General features: G+C 46.8%; 1 protein-coding gene across 35 annotated transcripts in view; it reads left to right on the plus strand.

Moving 5' to 3' along the window:
• The window catches only part of Cacna1c (calcium voltage-gated channel subunit alpha1 C), a 699,954-nt gene that overhangs the window by 451,640 nt on the left and 228,563 nt on the right, over positions 1-19,751 (plus strand). For all 35 annotated transcript variants that reach the window (XM_058584157.1, XM_058584165.1, XM_058584160.1 and 32 more), the window contains exon 4: positions 13,335-13,474. In XM_058584157.1, the coding sequence (XP_058440140.1) occupies positions 13,335-13,474 (140 nt within the window). The remainder of the gene's footprint in view (positions 1-13,334; positions 13,475-19,751) is intronic.

Genomic DNA, 19,751 nt, shown 5'->3' on the forward strand with positions numbered 1-19,751 from the left:
AGGAAAAGAAGTTAAGAGTTTAGCTAGAGGAGCTGTCACATATTCTGGATGGTAGATCAGAAAAGGCATATATGCAACCTTTTTTTTTTTTTTTGACACAATGATCTTTATTTTATTTTTATGTGGTGGTGCTGAGGATCAAACCCAGGGCCTTGTACATGCTAGGTGAGCACTCTACTGCTGAGCCACAATCCTAGCCCCGTAACCTTCTTTTTTAAAAAACAGTATGTACAAGAGGAAGTGAGGGGAAGGGGAAAAATAATATAAGGGGGACAAACGAATGTCAGTAGAGGGAGCAGAGAGAGAAGAGGGGAGGGGAGGGGAGGGGAGGGGAGGGGAGGGGGGATAGTAGAGGATAGGAAAGGCAGCAGAATACAACAGACACTTGTATGGCAATATGTAAATCAATGGATGTGTAACTGATGTGATTCTGCAATCTGTATATGGGGTAAAAATGGGAGCTCATAACCCACTTGAATCAAATTGTGAAATATGATATATCAAGAACTATGTAATGTTTTGAACAGCCAACAATAAAAAATTAAAAAAATAAAATAAAATAAAATAAAAATAAAAAACAGTATGTAAATAAGCATCACCACCATGTCACTTATATTATGCAAGTCCTTCCCCATCCTTGTGCCTTACTGTCCTCATCTAGGAACCTAAGGCATTGGACCCCATGGACTTCCAGGTTCTTACCAGCTCTGGCCTCGTACCCAGATTCCTGTGACCCACAAAGCCTGTGTTTTGTAGCCTTCTGGGTAAAATATCAGGGAAGAACTGGGACATTAGGAGGACAAATAAAATGGACACAGAGGCTGGGGACAGGAGGTGTGTTCCTTTAGAGCATTCCCTGCCCCTGAGTCAACTGCACTAGAGGACCCTTGCTGCCTGAAACAAGGCTCTTGCTTGACTGAATGTGACGTACACACTAATGTCTCTGTGCCATATGGGTAGTGTGTCCAGGCTGCTATTGGTGGACATTTCATTTCTTTGCCTGTTGTTTCTAAGGAACCTGGATAGATGGTGCCACTGTGCCTGTCAGTATGGGAGACAGGCTGAGGAGCTGGGGTGAAAGACATTCAGAAGCTGAAGAGGTTCTGGCCTGGCATCCCCCTGTGTACAGAGTTGGAGGTACCCCTGCACAGGGGTGTAACTTCTTGTGGGGGGCCTCCCAAACCAGGAGCAAATTTAGGCCTGGGAAATCCCAGGAGGCTAGGGGAGGGGAGGATTGATCAAGATACCAGAAGCCCTGCCCTGCCCTGCCCTGGATCCTGGCCTGCCTTGATAAATAGCCCCTTTTCACCTCCATCCATTCATTCATCCATTCATTTGTTTCACTCTCATTCACAAATGTGAGGATACCTCATGACATCATGAGACCTTGGAGGAAACTACCGGAGGCTTCAGCCCCTAAACCAACACCTGCAGGTGACTCAGCAGTCTCCACCTCCCTCCCCTGTGCTCAGGGCCACAGCCTTCAGACTCAGCCCTTCCAATTGTTGGAGGACTCCAACTCCAGACAGTTCCCCCTTTGAGACACAATCGGCTTCTCTCTAATTTCCACTGATCAGTCCTACTTCTTTCTTGCTGCCTCCTGGACCCGCACAGATTAAGTCTGATCCTTTCAAAAGACAACTCTTGAGTCCACTGTTTCCCCTGTGACATGTGTGACATTTTCAGGTAATGGACAGATAAATATTTTTAATAGCTATATTTTACTTTCACCTTTATCACAGAAAGCCATTGATGTGGTGCTTCTGATGAAAAGTTTCTTTTCTAATGTTTATGTAAGATAAGTGAGTTGATATAAAAGGAATTAAGTAAACAACACTACACACAATGGGCATGGCAAAAATTATTGGTCTTGAGAGATGCTGTATTGGGCACCTTCCCACCAGTGTCCTCTTCCTGGGCCCTTTTCCTCTTTTCCCATCACTGCACTCTTATTTGGCCATGGATGTCACATAATCATCACTGCTTCATCTGTACAGACTGTTTCTCAAACCCTGACCTTCAGCCCTGTCCTGCCATCATCTCTAATCACCTGCATTCATTTCCTTTTGGGTATTATTGCTTTTCTTCTCATGTGCTGTCTCCATCATGTCCAGAACGAACATCTCAGATTCCATGAAATTCTAGAACCACTGGAGGTGAGGAAGGAGACATTTCTTTGGTATTTGCTGCATACATTTCCCCCTCTGTCCTTAAAGATTCTCTGTAGAAAGTCGATGGTATTTCCATTTTATGTCCAAAAAATTGGAGGTATACAAACTTTAAAAACGTGTCCAAAGTGCAGTAGTTGTAGATCTAAAATTGAGAACTCATGATTGCCTCCTGGTACCATGTAGTTACCACCACACAGTTTTTTTAGCTGGATGCAGGAAGGACAGTGGAGGTTTCTGCTTAAACTTCCAATTTGGTGGATAAAGGAACCGAGTCCAGTGAGCTGGTGAGACATGTGCCCAGCAGGCTGAGGCCCACTCGCCAGCTCCTACCATGGATCGTTGCTGTGTACAGAGTGCCCATTCTTCCAGCCATTCAGAATGAAGTCCTAATACCATGTTCCACAGTCCCCACTTGCCCCACCTCGAGTCATAACATTTTCTGACTCTGTCATTGTCTATTTTCTCCTCCTCTCTGGTCCAAATATCATTGCCTCATTCCTGGACCACTGGGGTGGTCTCTCTATTTAAAGGTTGCTTCTCATATTTATCTTTCTGAAACACAGCTTGGCATCTATCACTCTCTGATCACAAACCGTCATCAGTCCAAGTCACCCTGGCTCTTAAATCCTAGGTGCAACATCCTAGGATGAAATATGGACTCTTTATCCTGTCACTCAAGACTTGCTTTAATTTAAACCTTACCTGTCCATCCAGCTTTACCTCTGGCAGTGTAAACTCTGGTTGAAATGTTCTACTCCTCATTTCTCCTAGGAAACCTTATTTTCCATATGGAGATTCCCTCACCTGGCCAAGGTGCAGGAAGGCAGTCTCCCTGCCCCCCACCCCCAATCACCGGCCCCTGGCAGTTGCCCTGTCTCCAAATCCTTTGACTTTTTGGCATCTGCAGCACTTATTGTCGAGGAGCACATGGGACCCTGGGCTGTAATTTCTTTGCATGATGCACATCCACCCTGCCCACTTGCCTGTACTGTGAGACCCTGGAGAGTAGAGGCATCATCTTATACCCTTTAGGGTTTTTAAATTGACACATAATATCTGTATGTATTTATGGGGTATAATACCATATTTTGATACATTTATATAGTATATAATGATTAAATCAAGTAATTAGCATTTCTATCTCCTGAAGGTTGATAACCTTCAAACTCTTCTACTTATTTTGAAGTATATCAGATTGTTGAAAACCATAGTTGACTGTGCTGTAGAACACAAGAAATAATTTCTGATCTGGCTGTATGTTGGTACCCATTATCCGACCTTCCTTGTTCCCCTCCCGCTTCCTAGTCTTTCATGACTCTTCTAGCCTCTTCCATGAGATCATCTTTCTTAACCTCCATGTATGAGTGAGACATGCAGTGTCTGTGACCACAGTTCATTTCAGTGCCCTTTTTGTGTGTGTGTGTGGGGGGCTCCTTCAGTACATGTTCTCCATGCTGATGATGCCACAATGTCCCAGTGGGTGCTCCTGGTCTTAATTTTCAGGGTGGGGGCATTGGTAAGAGTGCTGATGAAGGACACTGTGCCCTGGAGTCACACACCTGTGTGACACAGCCTGGCAAACGAAAGCACATTGTCCACCATAAAGAGCTGTGGGCGCACGAAAGAGGCCAAGGCCTGGAAATCAACCTTGGTGACTCTCAGTATCCTGCCAATGACACACTGGAGGATCCTGTGAGTCCCTGGCACTGAGCCAGTCACCTGGGAACAGATTAAAATTGCAACATCGTTTCTGCCCTCAGTGTATGCAGATTCCTGGAGGACGAGGGGTCTGGGACAAGAGCTACACTTGGAGAACTTATCAAACATGCCATAGTGCCACCTTATCCTTCGGCTCCTCGGTCCTGTGCTGTAAGGAGAGGCTAAGCATAGAATTACGTGGGCTAGCCTCTGATAGGGATTTGGGCTGATCTCTCTAGATCCAGTCTGAGACCATAATCTGAAATAAGCATCTCATGCCCGGGCTGCAAGCTAACTGGGAGACAGAGAGGCATTTGTCTTCCAGTGTTTACAAGCTCTTGCCTTTTCCGGCTGGGTGAGACTGAGCTTAGTTTAATGTGCCCCAATAGCTGATAAGGGGTGGCGGCCCTAAACAGCTGTGGGATAAAGATGTGAAAGGAGGAGTGGCACACGAAGATAGCAAGTGGAGCCCGTTGATAAGGATGCTTCCTGATGCCAGCGCTAGAAAACTCAACTTGAAATGGTTTTGACAATAAGGACATTGTGTCTCAAAGATAGAAGGAAGGAAGCCCCAAATTAAGGTGGCATCAACCCAATTAATTTACTGGTTTAACAACTTTACTCAGATCCAAGGTCTCTCCACATTTTCTCTTTGCCACCGTTAGCTTGTAGCTCGTGTCCTCAGCTCGTAGTCCTCATGGTCTCAGGTGTCACCGTACCAGATTTCATACACAGAATGAGTGTGTCAAACTGAAGAAGGGCTTGGAGTACCTTCCTGCTTGTATGCCTCTCTCTCTCTGTTTTGGAATCAATGAGGAAATTTCCCTTCATGCTGTATCAGTAGGCTTGGGTCACATGCCACTTCTGAAGCCAGTGGATGGTTGTGAGGAAGGGGAATACCTTCTAGTAGGTTAGAAGAGTGGGTGGTTTACAGCCAGCCATGCCCTGCACAGGGTGGTGACCAGGTTTGGTCAGCAGTGGGCAGAGTCTGTGGGTTCCATACAGCAGTCAGCACATGAATCCTACAGCCACATGTCCAAATGTACAGATTCAGAGTGCCCCAGGCCAGGTCGGGCTCTGAGGGTCAAAGACTTGCTACACTTAGAGAACTTACCAAACTCAGCTAATAATACTGAGCTTCACATAAAAACCAGGCATTTGGTGTAGCCCCAACAAAGCCCCAGAAAGGTGAACTAGCAGAGTCTAGATTTTTCTATAACCACAAAAAATGGAAAAGACATTAAATGGGGAGTGTGAGCTGTACCGTTTTCTAGCTGGATGGCTTTGTAGAAGACTTCATAATCTCTTTGATAGATTTGCTCATGTTCTTACATAATGAGATAATATTTTGTAAACATCATGCAACTACTGTTAGGATTAAAACTTATGTGCAGGCTCAGACTGTTGTTAATGGCAGCTAGGATGGAGGGGGTGGTGGTGATGATTGTGGCTATGATGGTGGTGGTGGTGATGGTAGTGGAAATAGTGATGGTGATGGAAGTGGTGGTGGGGATGGGGATGGAGATGGTGTGATGGTGGTGGTGATGGTGTAGTGATAGGGATGTGGTCATAGTTATGGTGGTGATAGTGATTGTGAGGAAGAAATGGAAGGAAGACGAGTTAAAGGAGGAGAAAAGTACTGGCCTTTCCTTCTTCACAGTGGGTCATAAGGATGGGTCATAGGTCATAATGGATGAAAGAAAGACCTTATAAACTGTAAAGTTCAGCCATACGAGTTAGCACTGTGGTGATTATCATGTCATTTAGCAAACCTCCTAAGCACACTGCCCATTTCCCTTCACCCTCATTCTCCATAGCTGAAATAAGTCACCTCAAGAGACATTGGTTTGGCACAGATCCAGGGAAAGTATGTGTCACTGTAGGGCCAGGGGCTTCTGAAGCCACAACAGAACCTATTCCTGTAGATCAAAGGGCTAAGGAGGGAGCTGGACATGACTGTCCAGCAGACAGGATACAGGGAGAGTTTTTGTTTTGTTTTTAAGTGGCTTTGATAATAGAAAGCAGATGTGGGGCCTTAAGTCTCTGGTTTTTGCTGAAGTGAAGAGGATCCAAAGAAGACAGTGAATGTGCCACTGATGTGAGGACAGCTGATGTGGCCAGGGAGGGAGAGGACACAGAGAGAGGCAACTGGGCCAGTGCTGCTGGCCACTCAGCTGTCCAGCAGGGACCCTGTGGGAGCAGGCAGAGCTGGGACCTGGGAGGAGGACACAAAGCCCCAGGGGTGAAAGAATGTGTCCACTCCACAAAGGTGTGTTGCACACCTAGTGTGCGCAGCTCCTATAGGTACAGATGCCAGGGCTGTAGCAATGACAGCAGCTGCTGTTTGAGTGACAGCTCTGTGACTTTAATTCTCAAAATGACCCAAGGTAGGCATAACTGTTCCCAGTTCACTGGTGAAGAAACCAAAGTTTAGAAAGATTATGTAGCTTGTCATAGGAAAAGTCTGATCCCAGATGTGTGTGACTCCAGAGCCCTTTTTTCCTCAACAATTTGCCTTTCATTTAAAGATACCGTTTAGCCAAAGGTGATAAAGACACCTGCTTCTGCCCTGCAGGTGCTCTGTCCCTGTATGGGGGAGGAACATGGGAGCCACGCATACCATAATGCATGCTATAATGGTAACATGAACAAGGGCACTAAGACCATGAAGAGGGACTGATTCCATTCCTTCAGGGTCCAGGGAGGCAGGTAGGGGTTGAGAGGTCCACCTTGGGCTGCATCTTGGGATGAGACGGAGTTTGCCAGGTGGAGGACAGAGCAGGGATGGCAGGGGCAGGGAGAAGGGCATGGTGAGACTTTGGTATGGCTGGAGTGTGGACTGGTGGCCAAAGGTGCAGCTGGGGGTCATGTCATGACAGATCTTGGCACCATGCTAAGGAGGCTAGATTTTGTTTTAAGGGCAGAGGGGAGCCATAGAAGGCTTTGGAGCAGTAGATCCCCCTGGGTGTCCAGGAAGCAGTTGGTAAGCTGCTTGAACACCCAGACAACCCATGATGGTGCCAGATTGGGAATGGACAGTGGGATGAGGCAGAAAGATGGTTATGTTTCCCTGGGCCAGGTGTTAATTGGGCTCCTTAAAAGAACTCAAGCAGTTAGTAGAGAGTTTGAGGCCACTGCTGTACCTTCCTCTCATTTGGGAAATTACCTACTAGCCCACAGGTCACTAAGCATATGCCCATTGTCCCCAGGAGTAATTCCGCCCTGATTGGTAATATCTCTCACCCTCTCCACTCCATTACCCCCAAAGAAAATGTAATATCTTTTTTTTTAACCTCAGAGAGGAAGGCATGGTGGCCATTCTGTGAAAATCAGAGCTCCCCAATGACAGATAGGCAGCTCATAAAGACATGACGGACCTGAGATAGAGGAGGTCAAGGGGAGAAGGGAGGAGGCTGGCCTGTGTGACATTCAGGCTTCCTTTCATCTCGGGCTGCAGTTTGGTGGAGGTTGATTGTTCAAATGCTGGCTTCAAGCAGAGGAATGAAACAGGCTGTGTCTGCCCTCTAGGGTTTATAGTTACACAAACACAGGCTCAGAGGAGGCCGTGGGGGTGTGTGGAGCAGTGACCTCGTCTCCAGGAGCTGCCTGCGGGAGGTCAGCACAGGCCAGGGTGGAGGACCGTGAAGGCCTAAGGGGAGCAAGCTGGGCTGACACCCTGAGGTCTGGTGTCAGTCTGTCCAGAGCACCTGTGCCACCTGCCATGCTGGGGCAGCTGAGGCAAGGCCGGCCTCTAGGGAAGAAAACATAAATGCAGGAAACTGATAAATGAGGAAGTCACTTCAACTTAGCATCACGGGCAAGCACAGAGAAATAGACCGTGGTTTTGTTTTTCACGGAGCGACTGTAAAGCCAGTGACTCCAGCTTGCTTTTCAACTCACCCAACTGCAATTGCTACTTGCCCTCATTAAATAGGTGAATTGTTCTTTTTGAGGCTGCTTTGCTCTTGGGCCATTAAATGGTTTTCCGTGTCCCTTCATCCTTTGCAAAAATGTCCTGAATAGAAAGCCAGAGCATTTGAACCACCAGTCCCCTTCTAAATAAAGCTTCTGTTTGAGGCCTTCGGGATGGACCTGCCTCCCATCTCCCACCTCCCTGCTCAGCTCCCATCTTCCCAATGCTGGTGCCCAGGCATCTGTCCCGGTCCTCCTACCAAAGACTGCACTGTTCAACTTTCTGATGAATTAGCCTTGTTTTAGCTGATCCAGGTTGGAACTTGACCCGCTAGGGGCTAGAAAACCTTTAAGACCCCCAAGAATGCTTTTTAAAAAAATTGTGATAGAGTATAAATAACATAAAATTTGCAATTCTAGCCATTTTTAGGGGATAATTCAGTAGTGTTAGTTACAGTCACAATTTTGTACAGCCATCACCTCTGTCCCCATCCCAAACTAAAATTCTGTATACCCATTAAGCAGTGTCTTCCCATTCCTCCTTCCTCCTAGCTCCTAGTGACCTCTTTTCTACTTTCTGTCTCTTTGAATTTATGTATTCTAGGTATTTTATACAAGGGGAGTCATACAGTATTTGTTCTTTTGCGACTGACTTCTTCCACTTAGCATGATGTTTCCATGGTTCCTTTATGCCATAGCATGTGTGGGAAAGTCATTCCTTTTTAAGGTTAAATAATATTCCTTTGTGTGTATATTCCCTATTTAGTTTATCCATTGCTTGGTAGATGGAAGTCTGCTTCCTGGCTGAGTCTCAAGTACCAGTGGAGACCCCAAGGGTGGGATGCCCTATCTAGTGATGTCTATTGAAAACCTTAACCCAGAGCTTCCTCAGTCCATAGACAGGGACAGCTGCACTGTAGCAAAAGACACACCAGATCTGTCATTAAGAAACCTAGGTGCCCATGCCCTGAGCAAGAGGTGCAGCCCCTATCTTCTGCACAATGAGGAGGTGGGGTTGTGTGTCTCTGATTTTACAGCTTTGAACATTCTACACATCTGTCAGTCTCCTGAGAGAGCACTGCTGCAATGTGGCCTGGGGCTGAGCAGACTCTCAGGAAGTATTTGTGATGCAGGATGAATGCACGAGAGGACCGGAGAGCGAGGAGCTAAGGTCTCTTAGCTGGAGAAGAGACTGGAGACTGTAGTTAGAGGTCAGGTTGAACAGTACTTACGTTATGAAGCAATCTGGAAAACAATGTGCTGTGTGAAGTATTGTTATTGTGTCTATTGTCTTTTCCCTTGTACCTCGATAAAATCGTGTAAATGAGCTTCTCATCAATTCTGTTTGATGCAGAATTCTTGGTAGCCTCAATAAATACATAAATTCAAGTAGGTACACAGGCTCTCTGGGTATGAATTCTCACACCTTGGCTCTTTCCCAGCGCAAGCCTAAAGCCTTGTAGTGCTCAGCACAGGAAGATGGGCATTTCACAGCTTTACAGTATTTGTAGCTGTGCTGCCGAAACGCACCCATATGGAGAGACACATCAGTCCCTCCCTGGTTGTCTTTGTCCTAAAAGATCTAGCCTAACCTAACTTCTGCTCATAAGGAATTTGTGTTCCCCTAAAGCACCATTATTAATAATTTTTAGATGATGGGTATTTTTATTATAATGTTTATTTGCACTTATGGTGAGTCCCAGAACAAGAGGGAGAGAAAGTGAGAAAGAGCTCTTAGCTCCATTCCATGTCCTGGGATCTAGCTGTACCTTTGCCACATCTGCACACAGGCTGGTGAGCAGCATCCTCACTTGCCAAAGCATTTCAGAGGTGTTTCAGAAGTCATCTATAAGTTGGATCACTTTGTTGTTCCAAGTTATCAGAAAAACTACAAAAGCAGTGATCCCTCTTCTCGAGTAAAATTGTATGCAGAATCCAGCAGGTAAAGTTAACAAAAGTCTTCCAGAGTGGTTGGTAAAGGCAGCCACTGCTTGTGTGTGTGTGTGTGTGTCTGTGTGTCTGTGTGTGTGTATTCTATGTTCATATTCCATCATATTAGCTCTCTGGACTCTATTCAGCTGGTTAGGACTCCTGGACAACTCAACCCAATGTGGGTTAACGTGGCAATGCTCTGGCTCAAGAAGGGATGAGGCGTCAAAGCCCTATTTTTTCAGCCTTCTCCTCACCTGTTCCAAAAACATGCTAGGAGCCTAGGTCTGTGAGTGTTCGCGCGCACGCGTGTGTGTGTGTACACACAGATATGTAATTTTAAAAATTTTGTGTACATATGAGGAAACAGACCCAGAGAAATAAAATGACTTGGCCTAAGCCACACATACCAGTTGGTGGTGAATTAAGATTATTGAGTATTACCATCAAAACATTGTCCATCAAAATCTCTGTCCCCTAGGAGCTTGTAAACAGTTGACCAGGTGGGACATGTGTGCATGGGAGGATAAATGGAAAGCTAAGACAGTGCATGCTCATCCATGTCGAGCTCCATGAGCCTTTGGAAGGCATTGTCTTCCTGGACTGAGGCTCCTCTCCACCCAGTTTCTGAGCTCTTTATCTCAGCTCTCCAGCACCCAGCAACATACATAAGCACATTTGTGAATGTTTGAGTGAATTTTTGATTGAGTGATTCACTGATGTGTGGGGTGGATCCTTCTGGATCGCTATGTGTTATTTACCAGGGTGTGGAACAGATGTCACATGGCATGGATTAAGGAACAGTCTTCATTGGGAAAACTTATGTAGGCCAAAGTTAATTAAGAGAAGTCACATATCCCCCAATCCCCTTATCTCACAAAGTTATGTGGCAGGTCCAGGATGCTGCTGAGTCTGCATCCCAGTGGAGGGTCCCCTCCTCCCCTACGGTGCTGTCTTTTTAAAGGACACATAAGCAAGGGAAAGTAGTCTTGTCAATGAGGGAATAAACAGAATGCTTGGTGCCGGGCAGTCTGGATTGGGGGTGCCTGCTGTTTATAGGAAGTTGTCTGGGAATGCCAGCTTCCTAGCATGTAGGGCCCTTGGAGTCTTTGGAATATTGGTGTTCTCCTGGAGGGGGAGGAAGGACTCTGAGCTTGGGTGCTGTCTCTCCCAAAAAGTTCATTTCTAGGCCACCCAAAGAGAACTCCATGTCACTTTCTGACAATTCACTTAGTTGTTCCATCCTGGTCTTGAATAACGGAGTAGATGGATGGATGAGTGGATTGGTGAATGATTAGATGGATGGATGAATGGGTGGGTGGGTGGGTGAATGGGTAGGTGGATGGGTGGATGGGTGGACAGCACAGGGAGTCGGCTCGCTCATGGGGGTGGGGGCAAGACGACTGGGGCTGAGTGGCTGTTTGATAGCTCCTCCCTCTCTCGCCTTCTACAAGTATCCTCAGCTTGCAGCCGCCCTTCTGTAAGATGTCTTCCCTGTTAACATGGCCTAATGTATGCTCTAACACAGTATCACCTAATTTGAAAAGGCTGATGCTTCCACACATCATAGATTGTTCCTGGGTCACAACCACCAAGGCAGCTACATCCGCAGACCTACTGTAGGGTACTAAAAGGGGAGGAGTAAAAGATGAGTCTTCTAGATGATGACTGAATCTGAACCCTCCGCTCCTTTCCTGATACTGCCTGATGGAGGCCTTTGTCAGCACCTGTGCTGGTGGCTTCCCTCAGATTTTGAGTTGCCTCAGAAACACCTGGAATCATCTATAATACATATTGCTATGCTTCATGGCCAGGAGATCTATTTACTAGGTCTGAATGGGGCCCAGAAGTCTGCAGTTTTTAGTGTAGTGTCTTCAAATTGCATCATTCAGAGCTGGGCACAGTGAGGCCAGAGCTCATTAAATGTCTAGGAGATGAGAAAGAGTGACTGGGGCAGAGGGTACCTGTCCCTGCAGAATTACCCATCAGACTCCCAAGTGCCCCAGATTTAGAGCACCCTGCCAGCCAGCTTGGCAGGAGAGGTGGGCCTTTGTAGGCAATGCCCCTTTCCAGAATGTGCATGGACCTGGATGTCTTTAGTGAGGTCCCTCTGACCTGGCAGAAGAGGGGGGCCTGGTGATTCCGAGTTTAGTGTCTCCTGGGGACAGTGGATGGGCAAGCCCTGCTTTGGAAAACCTGCACCTGAATGCACATGGACAAGTATTTGGTGGCTCCAGTGAGATTGGGGCTGAAGCTCTTGCAGAGAAGAGCAGTGGAGCATGAAGGCATCCAGGCAGCCTTTACCTGGTGGGGGCCATTAAGGCTCTGTGCTGGGGGCTGAGGAGAAGGGAGCAATTAATGGTGAGGGAAGTGAGGGAATCAGCACAGGGAGTCGGCTCGCTCTAATTGAGTCAATGAGTTTGCCCTGTGGACTGTGGCGCCCAGGGATAGGAACTGCATCCTTAAATGCAAAGCCCTTCTTCAGGGTAGCAGGGAGAGAAAAGATAACCCTCTGCTCCTTGAGAAAAGAACTGGCCTTTTCTATTCATCACCCACCCTGGTGACTGCTTCCACTCTCAGATGGCTGGTTTCTTCTGCAGACCTGGTCTGTGTCTCTGGACAGAGTCTCATCTGCTCACAGAAGAGATCTCAAATTTCTGTATCCATGTATATGAACAGGTTGTCTTCTGGCTGCTGTGACGAGACCTTCAGTGTCTTGATTTCTTTGTGGCTGGCTGTATTGCGGCTGTTATGGAGGGTACTCAGCTGGTACCCTCCCAGAACCGTGTCTGTGACCTTCACTATTTTTTACTGCAGAATTGAGGCATTTGAAAATCATGGGGTTCTGCTCCAGCCCTTTTCTCAGCATCCTTCTCCTCTCTCTTGGTGTTTTTTCCCTTTAGATCAAGACATTTTGACTTTTCTTCAAAGAGGGTACAATAAAATGTTAATTGGTTTAATACAATGTTTAGAAAACAATGTGAATTTGTATACCACCCTAATATTTATGATTTAACAGAGAACTTTGAACACACACACATACACACACACACACACACGCCCTTTAATCCGTAGTGGATTGGAGCTCTTATGGTTGAAGAAGTTGTGGGTTTCCTAATTTGGCTTGGAGGTCCACTCCTTAGTATTCCTTATGTCTACCACAGAGGAGGAAGCCTTCTCTTCCATCTGCCATCATGTGTTCTTTGTTTGTTTGTTTGTTTGTTTGTTTATAATTGGAGCTGGACTGCATGCCTTTATTCTATGTGTTAATTTTTTTACGTGGCGATAAGGATGAAACCCAGTGCCTTGCATGTGCTAGGCAAATGATCTGCCACTGAGCCACAGCCCTTGTTGTGTGTTCTTAACAATGGGATTACATTCTGAGAAATGTGACATTAGGTGATTTCAGTGACATCATGGAGTGTACTTACACAAACTAAGATAGCTATGATGTCACTAAGTGATAAAGTCTTGTGGAATTTCCATTGTATTTGCAGTCTGTGGATGACTGACGTGCCATCATGTGGTACTTGACCCTACGTGTGAAATCTGCTGGTTCAGAACTTTCCACATCCCTAATCTAATGATTTATTTTTTCTCTTTTTTTCTGTTTTTGTTTCCTAGGAACGAGTGGAATATCTCTTTCTCATAATTTTTACTGTGGAAGCATTTTTAAAAGTAATCGCCTATGGTCTTCTCTTTCACCCCAACGCTTACCTCCGCAACGGTTGGAATTTACTAGATTTTATAATTGTGGTTGTAGGGTAAGTACATCTGTCTTTCTCCTTTCCTTGCCTTACCCATGCACACCTCTTTCTCCCTCTCCTCGTATCTCTTTTTGATTTAGTCAAAACTGTACTAGACTTCAGGCAATGAAAGGATGTTAACAATCACTTTGAGTTCAGACTTTTTCTGAAGGGAGAAGAGCTATTACCTAACAGCACCACTCCCACATGCATCAGCATGCACACACACACACACACACACACAGGCAGATATATACACATATGCACACATGCATGCACACAGATATGTACACAAACACACACATACGCACACTTGAATTTGTGTGCTCTTAATGGCACCAGGCTCCTCTGTGCAGATGAAGCAGTTCCTCTGCTTAACGACTTTTCTCTCCCCCTCCAACCACATCTGAGCCAGCAGTTCTTCTGACCAGCTTTCCCACTGTATCACTGAGCAGATTTAGTCAGGTTGCCTGGGAGTATCCAGCCCACCCGTGTGGCATGATGTGGGGACGCCTGCCGAGGCTATGCCTTTGGTCCACAGATTGCTCATGTATACCATCCTGTCCCCAGCTCCACAGGCCCTGCTCTGTGGCCCCAAGAAACCAGATTGCTTGAGACAACCGAGTGAGAAAGAAACAGAACTCTGAAAGGCCGAGGTGGTGGGTAACTCCACCCGGCCTGAGCTGAGGTACCTTCCTCCAGATACTGTTCCATGTTAGGATGAGGCACAATTGATAGTGGCTTAAAAAAAAAAAAAATCCCATTTTGTCCCATTTTGGAAGTGACATTTTCCTTATCAAGAAATTTCCTTTCAAGATTCTCGATGACGTATTTGTTCCTCACAGGCCTGCGTGCACTGTATGAAATGGAGTACCTTAGGACACAGTAGATGAAGTTCCAATGACTCCTGTGTTTTGTTGATAACGGGGGCCACCTGTCCAGCAGCTTCTCTTCAACAACAAGCTCGCAATTCCAAGCTAACCTTGTGTTACTTGGCACCTGGCAAATGCTTCCATGGTGGCCACCCTGCATGATTCCGGGTCCCCACAGGATTCAGTATGAAGAGCAGGATGTCAGGAGGCTGTTATACCAGGAGGCTATTTTTGGTGACTCCCTTTGTGCTATCCCAGCACACACCTGAGCCACTGCGGGCTTCAACAGAGCACTCGCCATTCATTATCTCGGGGGAGCGCCTGGTCTTTATGGCAGGAAATAACACAGGAGCAAATCAAGATTATTTACAAGTTATTTCCTTGTCCTTGGCCATCTGGCTGGCTCATAATAGTTGTTTGGAACGTGTTAGGCTTTTTCCTGTGTTGTCTCATGTTGCCTGGCCAATGAATGACGCATTTTGGCCACATGAACATCAGGGGTATTTGGGTGTCACGAGGAGTACAAAAGTTATTAGCCATTAATAGGTCTGGCTGCAGGGACCCGGGGTAAGGACACAGTTACATGAGAGGTTTTGCCACTGCCGTTCATGCCAGAATAAACAGAGTGGCTAAAGAAAAGTCTTGAATGAACTCAGCAAATAAACCCTAGCAAAAGTCCTAAAGGTGGGTTGTTCCCTGAACCCCTAAATCCTTTTTAAATTCAGCCTGTTTCTCAAGGCCTCAGTCTCCTGGTAACCTGTGACACATGCAAAGACAGAAGCCTCAGGAATGAGAGTTGACGCTTCTGGGACCAGTGGAGAGATGGGTTGACTTGCAGGACAAGTTTTTAGGCAGAGATGCTCCGTGTTTATGAAAAGGGCTGAATTTGACTAGATATACCCTGCCCCATTCATGACCTTACTTACCTGAAGCTTGAGAAAAGGAGACCAAAAAAAAGGGGAGACCTCAAATAGGAGTCCTGGAAAGGCAGGACCATGCCTTCCCGCTCAGGAGAACATGCATGGCTGGCCTACACTGCATGTTTGCAGTTTTATTTGGCCCTTTCTTCATCCCTTAGACTGTTGGTCCTCCCCACCTTGACAGGAGGCACACTTTTCATTGGACTGGTCCAGAGACTAGTCACTTCTCCCTGGGGTTTTGGCCATGAGGCTGATGGAGAGAGGGAGGCATCCAGATTTGGCTCTCTTCTGAAAGATGCCTGTGTTTAATGTTTTAAACCACAGAGGTTATGAGGCCAACACTTGCTCAGCTTGTAGTTCACCATGACCTTTGGGGTGTTTTCTCCCTTCATCTCACACTTGGCCATATTTAGCAACTAGTTTATCTTTTCCAGGAGCCTTGGTCCTAGGTGCTCTCCACCCAGTCTAAATCTCAGCTCATCCTTCCAACTAGAGAAATGATCCTCCATCCCCAGAGGGTGTAGCTCACCCCTTCTCTCCAGATGTGACTTTTTTCCTGCCCCCTTTACAGTATTAAATGAACCCCCCTCTGCTTTCCTGAGTCTCTTGGGAAATCTCTGCTCTCCTGGGCCCCCTCCCTCTGTAGCTAGTTAACCGAAGGTTTCTTCTAGCCTCCTATAAATCAGAGAAGAGTTCAGGGCTGTCAGTCTGCCTTGGGGTATATCCCTCTTGTCTCTACGTTCCCATTCTGGGGGCATGTCACAGGAGTCATTTCCTGCCCAGAGCCAGGGAGTCTCCTTGGTGCAGTGGGGAGATGGGACCAATGAGTGAATGTGGAGGGGACTTAGAGGGCCTCTGTAATCTACCTGCCCTGAACTCAAGAACCAAGGACTCCTCAGTAGGTCCCTCACTCAGGAGATCCTACCCCACCACAAAGCCTTTAGTTACATCCCTGTCTCCCTCACAGCATGGCCTTGCCTTTCTGATTCTTTGGGTCCTATGGAGCCTCCTTGTCCTCCTCTCTTAAAGTTCCAGCAGCTGGTTGCAGAACTGCCCATCACCTCCCGAGAAACCCCCAGCCAAGCATCCACATCAGGACCCACCCCAGGTCCAGCAGGCACAAAGCAGTGGTTTTGCCCTTACAACATCTAACTGAGGAGAAGCTCACCCAGCAGTCCCCACCAAAACACTTCCTGTACCCATTTCTAAATTATCTATCCTTCAAAATTAAAAGACAACACTTAATGAAAGAGTTTCAAGCTCGGGTAGGGGTTAATAGAGAAGAAAGCTGTCTCATTTCTGCTTCCTTCACTGAATAATATTTTGTGAACATCTTGTATTCCAATAAGCATATTGCTTTCTTCCAGGAAATACTGGGAACAAAATCTGGTTTGGATTTGGAATGTTGTTTGACCAGCTTGCAAGCTGGTCTCCATTTCCTCAGGTTTTAGTGATCTAGATTTCAGTGGAAAGAACACTTCCCTTGTAGAGAAAGGAATCCACTCCCCTGATCCTTGGCAACTTCTGCCTGGAACTCAAGACATAGGAATCCAACTAACATAGGAAACCATCACATTGCCAAACTAAGTCACAGAATCAAAGAGTTAAGAGACTTGAGAGCTGGGTGTGGTGGTGCATGCTTATAATTCCAGCAGCTCAGGAGGCTGAGATAGGAGGATCGCAAGTTCAAAGTCAGCCTCAGCAATGGCGAGGTGCTAAAGCACCTCAGTGAGACCCTGTCTCTAAATAAAATACAAAATAGGGCTGGGGATGTGGCTCAGTGGTTGAGTGCCTCTGAGTTCAATCCCTGGTACCAAAAAGAAAAAGAAAAAACAGAGAGAGAGAGAGAGAGAGAGAGAGAGACACTTCAGATGTGGTCTGGCTATGATTTTCGTAACTTTATTTTTCTCAGTGCTGGGGATTGCACTCAGGGCTTTCCATATGCTAGACAAGTGCTCTACCACCGATCTACATCCCCAGCCTGTATTTCCCCTTCTCTCTGGTGATGCTGGGGATTGAACTCAGAGCCTGTGCATGCTAGGCAAAACTTCTTTTAGGTGCAAAACACATTGTTCAAAGTTTCACTCAGGCCAAGTACATAAAACAGATAAAAGGGGGCTAGGGACACAGCCCAGTGGCAGAGTCCTTCTCTAATAAGCTCAAGGCCCTGGTTTGATTCCTAGCACTGGGGGGGGGGGTGGGGCGGGAAACAGAAAGGAAGCCACTGTTAAGTCTGGGATAGTGGTACTAGAACCCCGGACATTCAATTCTGACCTCACTGCCCAAGAAGTCCCTTAAAGCCGTACTCTAAACCACCCCAGCATTGCCTGGCAGTGCCTGGCTCTGACTTCTGCCAGTCCAGCCTTCAGCTGCACCTGGACCCTGTTCATAGGCCCAGTTTCCTGGAGCAGGAGCTCAAGAAGCAAAGTTGCCCCAGGCCGTTGTTCAGATGTGCTATGGCGGGCCCTGTTCTAAGACTTGGGCTTCCTTGTTGGCCACAGGTCCCCCTAATGCAGAAACAACCCAGGACACATTCTGACAATGACTTATTGAGTCATTTCTAGGCATAAAGGACAGAAATCGCTGATGCTGCCCTTTTCCCTATTTTTCTTGGTTACCACCCAAAGCCCAGAATGCCCGGGTCATCCTTCGTCACATTGAGTCCCTTTGCCATCTGATTATGTGAACCTGGGGTCTAACCTTCCCTCTCGCCACCTCACTCCTGAACCCTTTGCAGTGTGCCCTCTGGTCCCCATAGTCATCATCTATTCAGGGCAGCTTGTCTGTAAAGGGCCAGATGCTGTCTTCAGCTTTGTGACCCATGCAGCCCCTGGTCAAGAGTCTGTGGCTGTAGAGGAAAAGAGCAATATGGAAATGAGTGGGTGTAACTGAAGCCCAGTGAAACTTTGCGGGCAGGTGGCCACACTCCTGCCCTACATCCTCAGCTGTGTTTCTGGTCACTACCTTCCCTTTCTGGCTCTCCCCCAAGCATGCTGCTTCCCTGCACCCTCTCAGGGGGTAGCGCCACTCTCTTCCAGATGCCTCATTCCAGTGGAGGTGGAGAGTGGGAGGGGCCCTGCCTTCTCTTCCTTTCTGTTTTCAGACCTCCCCCGTTCCCCCTTCCTGAAACCCTCCAGTGTGGCTATTCTGTCATCAGACCCTGTGCTTCCTACTCCTTATTGCATACCTTTGAGTCACTCTTCCATGCACCTGGAGGACGTTCACTCTGGGCTCACTCCAGCTCTCTCCAACACTCACTACTCTGCCATCTTGCCCTCTTGTTCCTTGCTGCCTTCTCTGGGGATTCTGACCTCCATCCTGTCTCAGCTGCCCATTCCCAGGGTTATAGCCAGTCCCCCTGCCATAACTGATAACTGCACCCTCCCCATTAGCTCAAATCCAGCATCCTGCTCTCACCAGCACCGCCTACTTTGTCAGCATGCTCTCTTACACCCCGACTCCGTCAATCCACTCTCTGTTCCCCTCCCTCTCTTGTCCTTTCCACCAGTGTAGATGCCACACTCCATTGTTAACAACCACCCACTGGCATTTACACTCGGTTTTTTGCTCCCCTGGAAAAACACCAGCCCTAATCAAGTCCAATGAGATGGAGATCTACATGGTACCTGGAAAGGGCTGAGAAAAGTCAGCTAAGTCTTGCTTCCCTCTCATGACCAGCAACCTCAAGCCAGCCCCTGGTGACACCCAGCAACCCAACCACATGTCCCTACCTTACCCCCTTTTCTGCTCTCCTGATTATTTCCCATCTTTGCCTCTCTCTTCAAACTCCCAGTACCCCCGCCCCTTTCACATTTTCAGCTGATGACTTTAGTACCTCCTTCCCTAAGAATACAGAAACAAGCAGGAGAAAACTTTCTTATGTTCCCACAGTCACATCTGTCCTCTTCCAATGTGCCTTCCTACCTGGCCCATGATCAACCGCTCTTCCCCATCCATAGATTTCCTTCTGACTCTTGAAGGACATGAATCCTTCCAGTAATCATTCCTCTCACTTCTGTACCATCAACTTTCCTCATGGTGTATAAAAATGCTGTGGTGTCTCCCATCAAAACCTCTTGACTCCACAGCCACTTGTGGTGACCACCTTTTATATTCTGTCCACTTTTATAGCAAAAATGCTAAAAAGAGTTGTCTATATACCACATTTTCTTTATCCATTCATTGGTTGAAGTTCATTTACGTTGGTTCCATTGCTGTAAACATTCATGTGGTTGTATCACTGTAGTATGCTGATTTTAAGTCCTTTGGTTATAGACCCAAGAGTAGGATACTAGATCAAATGGTGGTTCCATTCCAAGTTTTCTGAGGAATCTCCATACTGTTTTCCAGAGTGGTTGCACCAATTTGCAGTCCCACCAGCAATGTATGAGTGTACCTTTTCCCCACATCCTCACCAATATTCATTGTTATTTGTATTCTTGATAATTATACATACACAAGGAATGTTACTCAGCCATAAAGAAGAATGAAATTATGGCATTT

The sequence above is a fragment of the Marmota monax genome, unplaced genomic scaffold, assembly GCF_021218885.2.
Source record: "Marmota monax isolate L192 unplaced genomic scaffold, Marmota_monax_Labrador192_F-V1.1 WCK01_AAM20220418_F8-fsc00163, whole genome shotgun sequence".
Lineage (NCBI taxonomy): Eukaryota > Metazoa > Chordata > Mammalia > Rodentia > Sciuridae > Marmota > Marmota monax.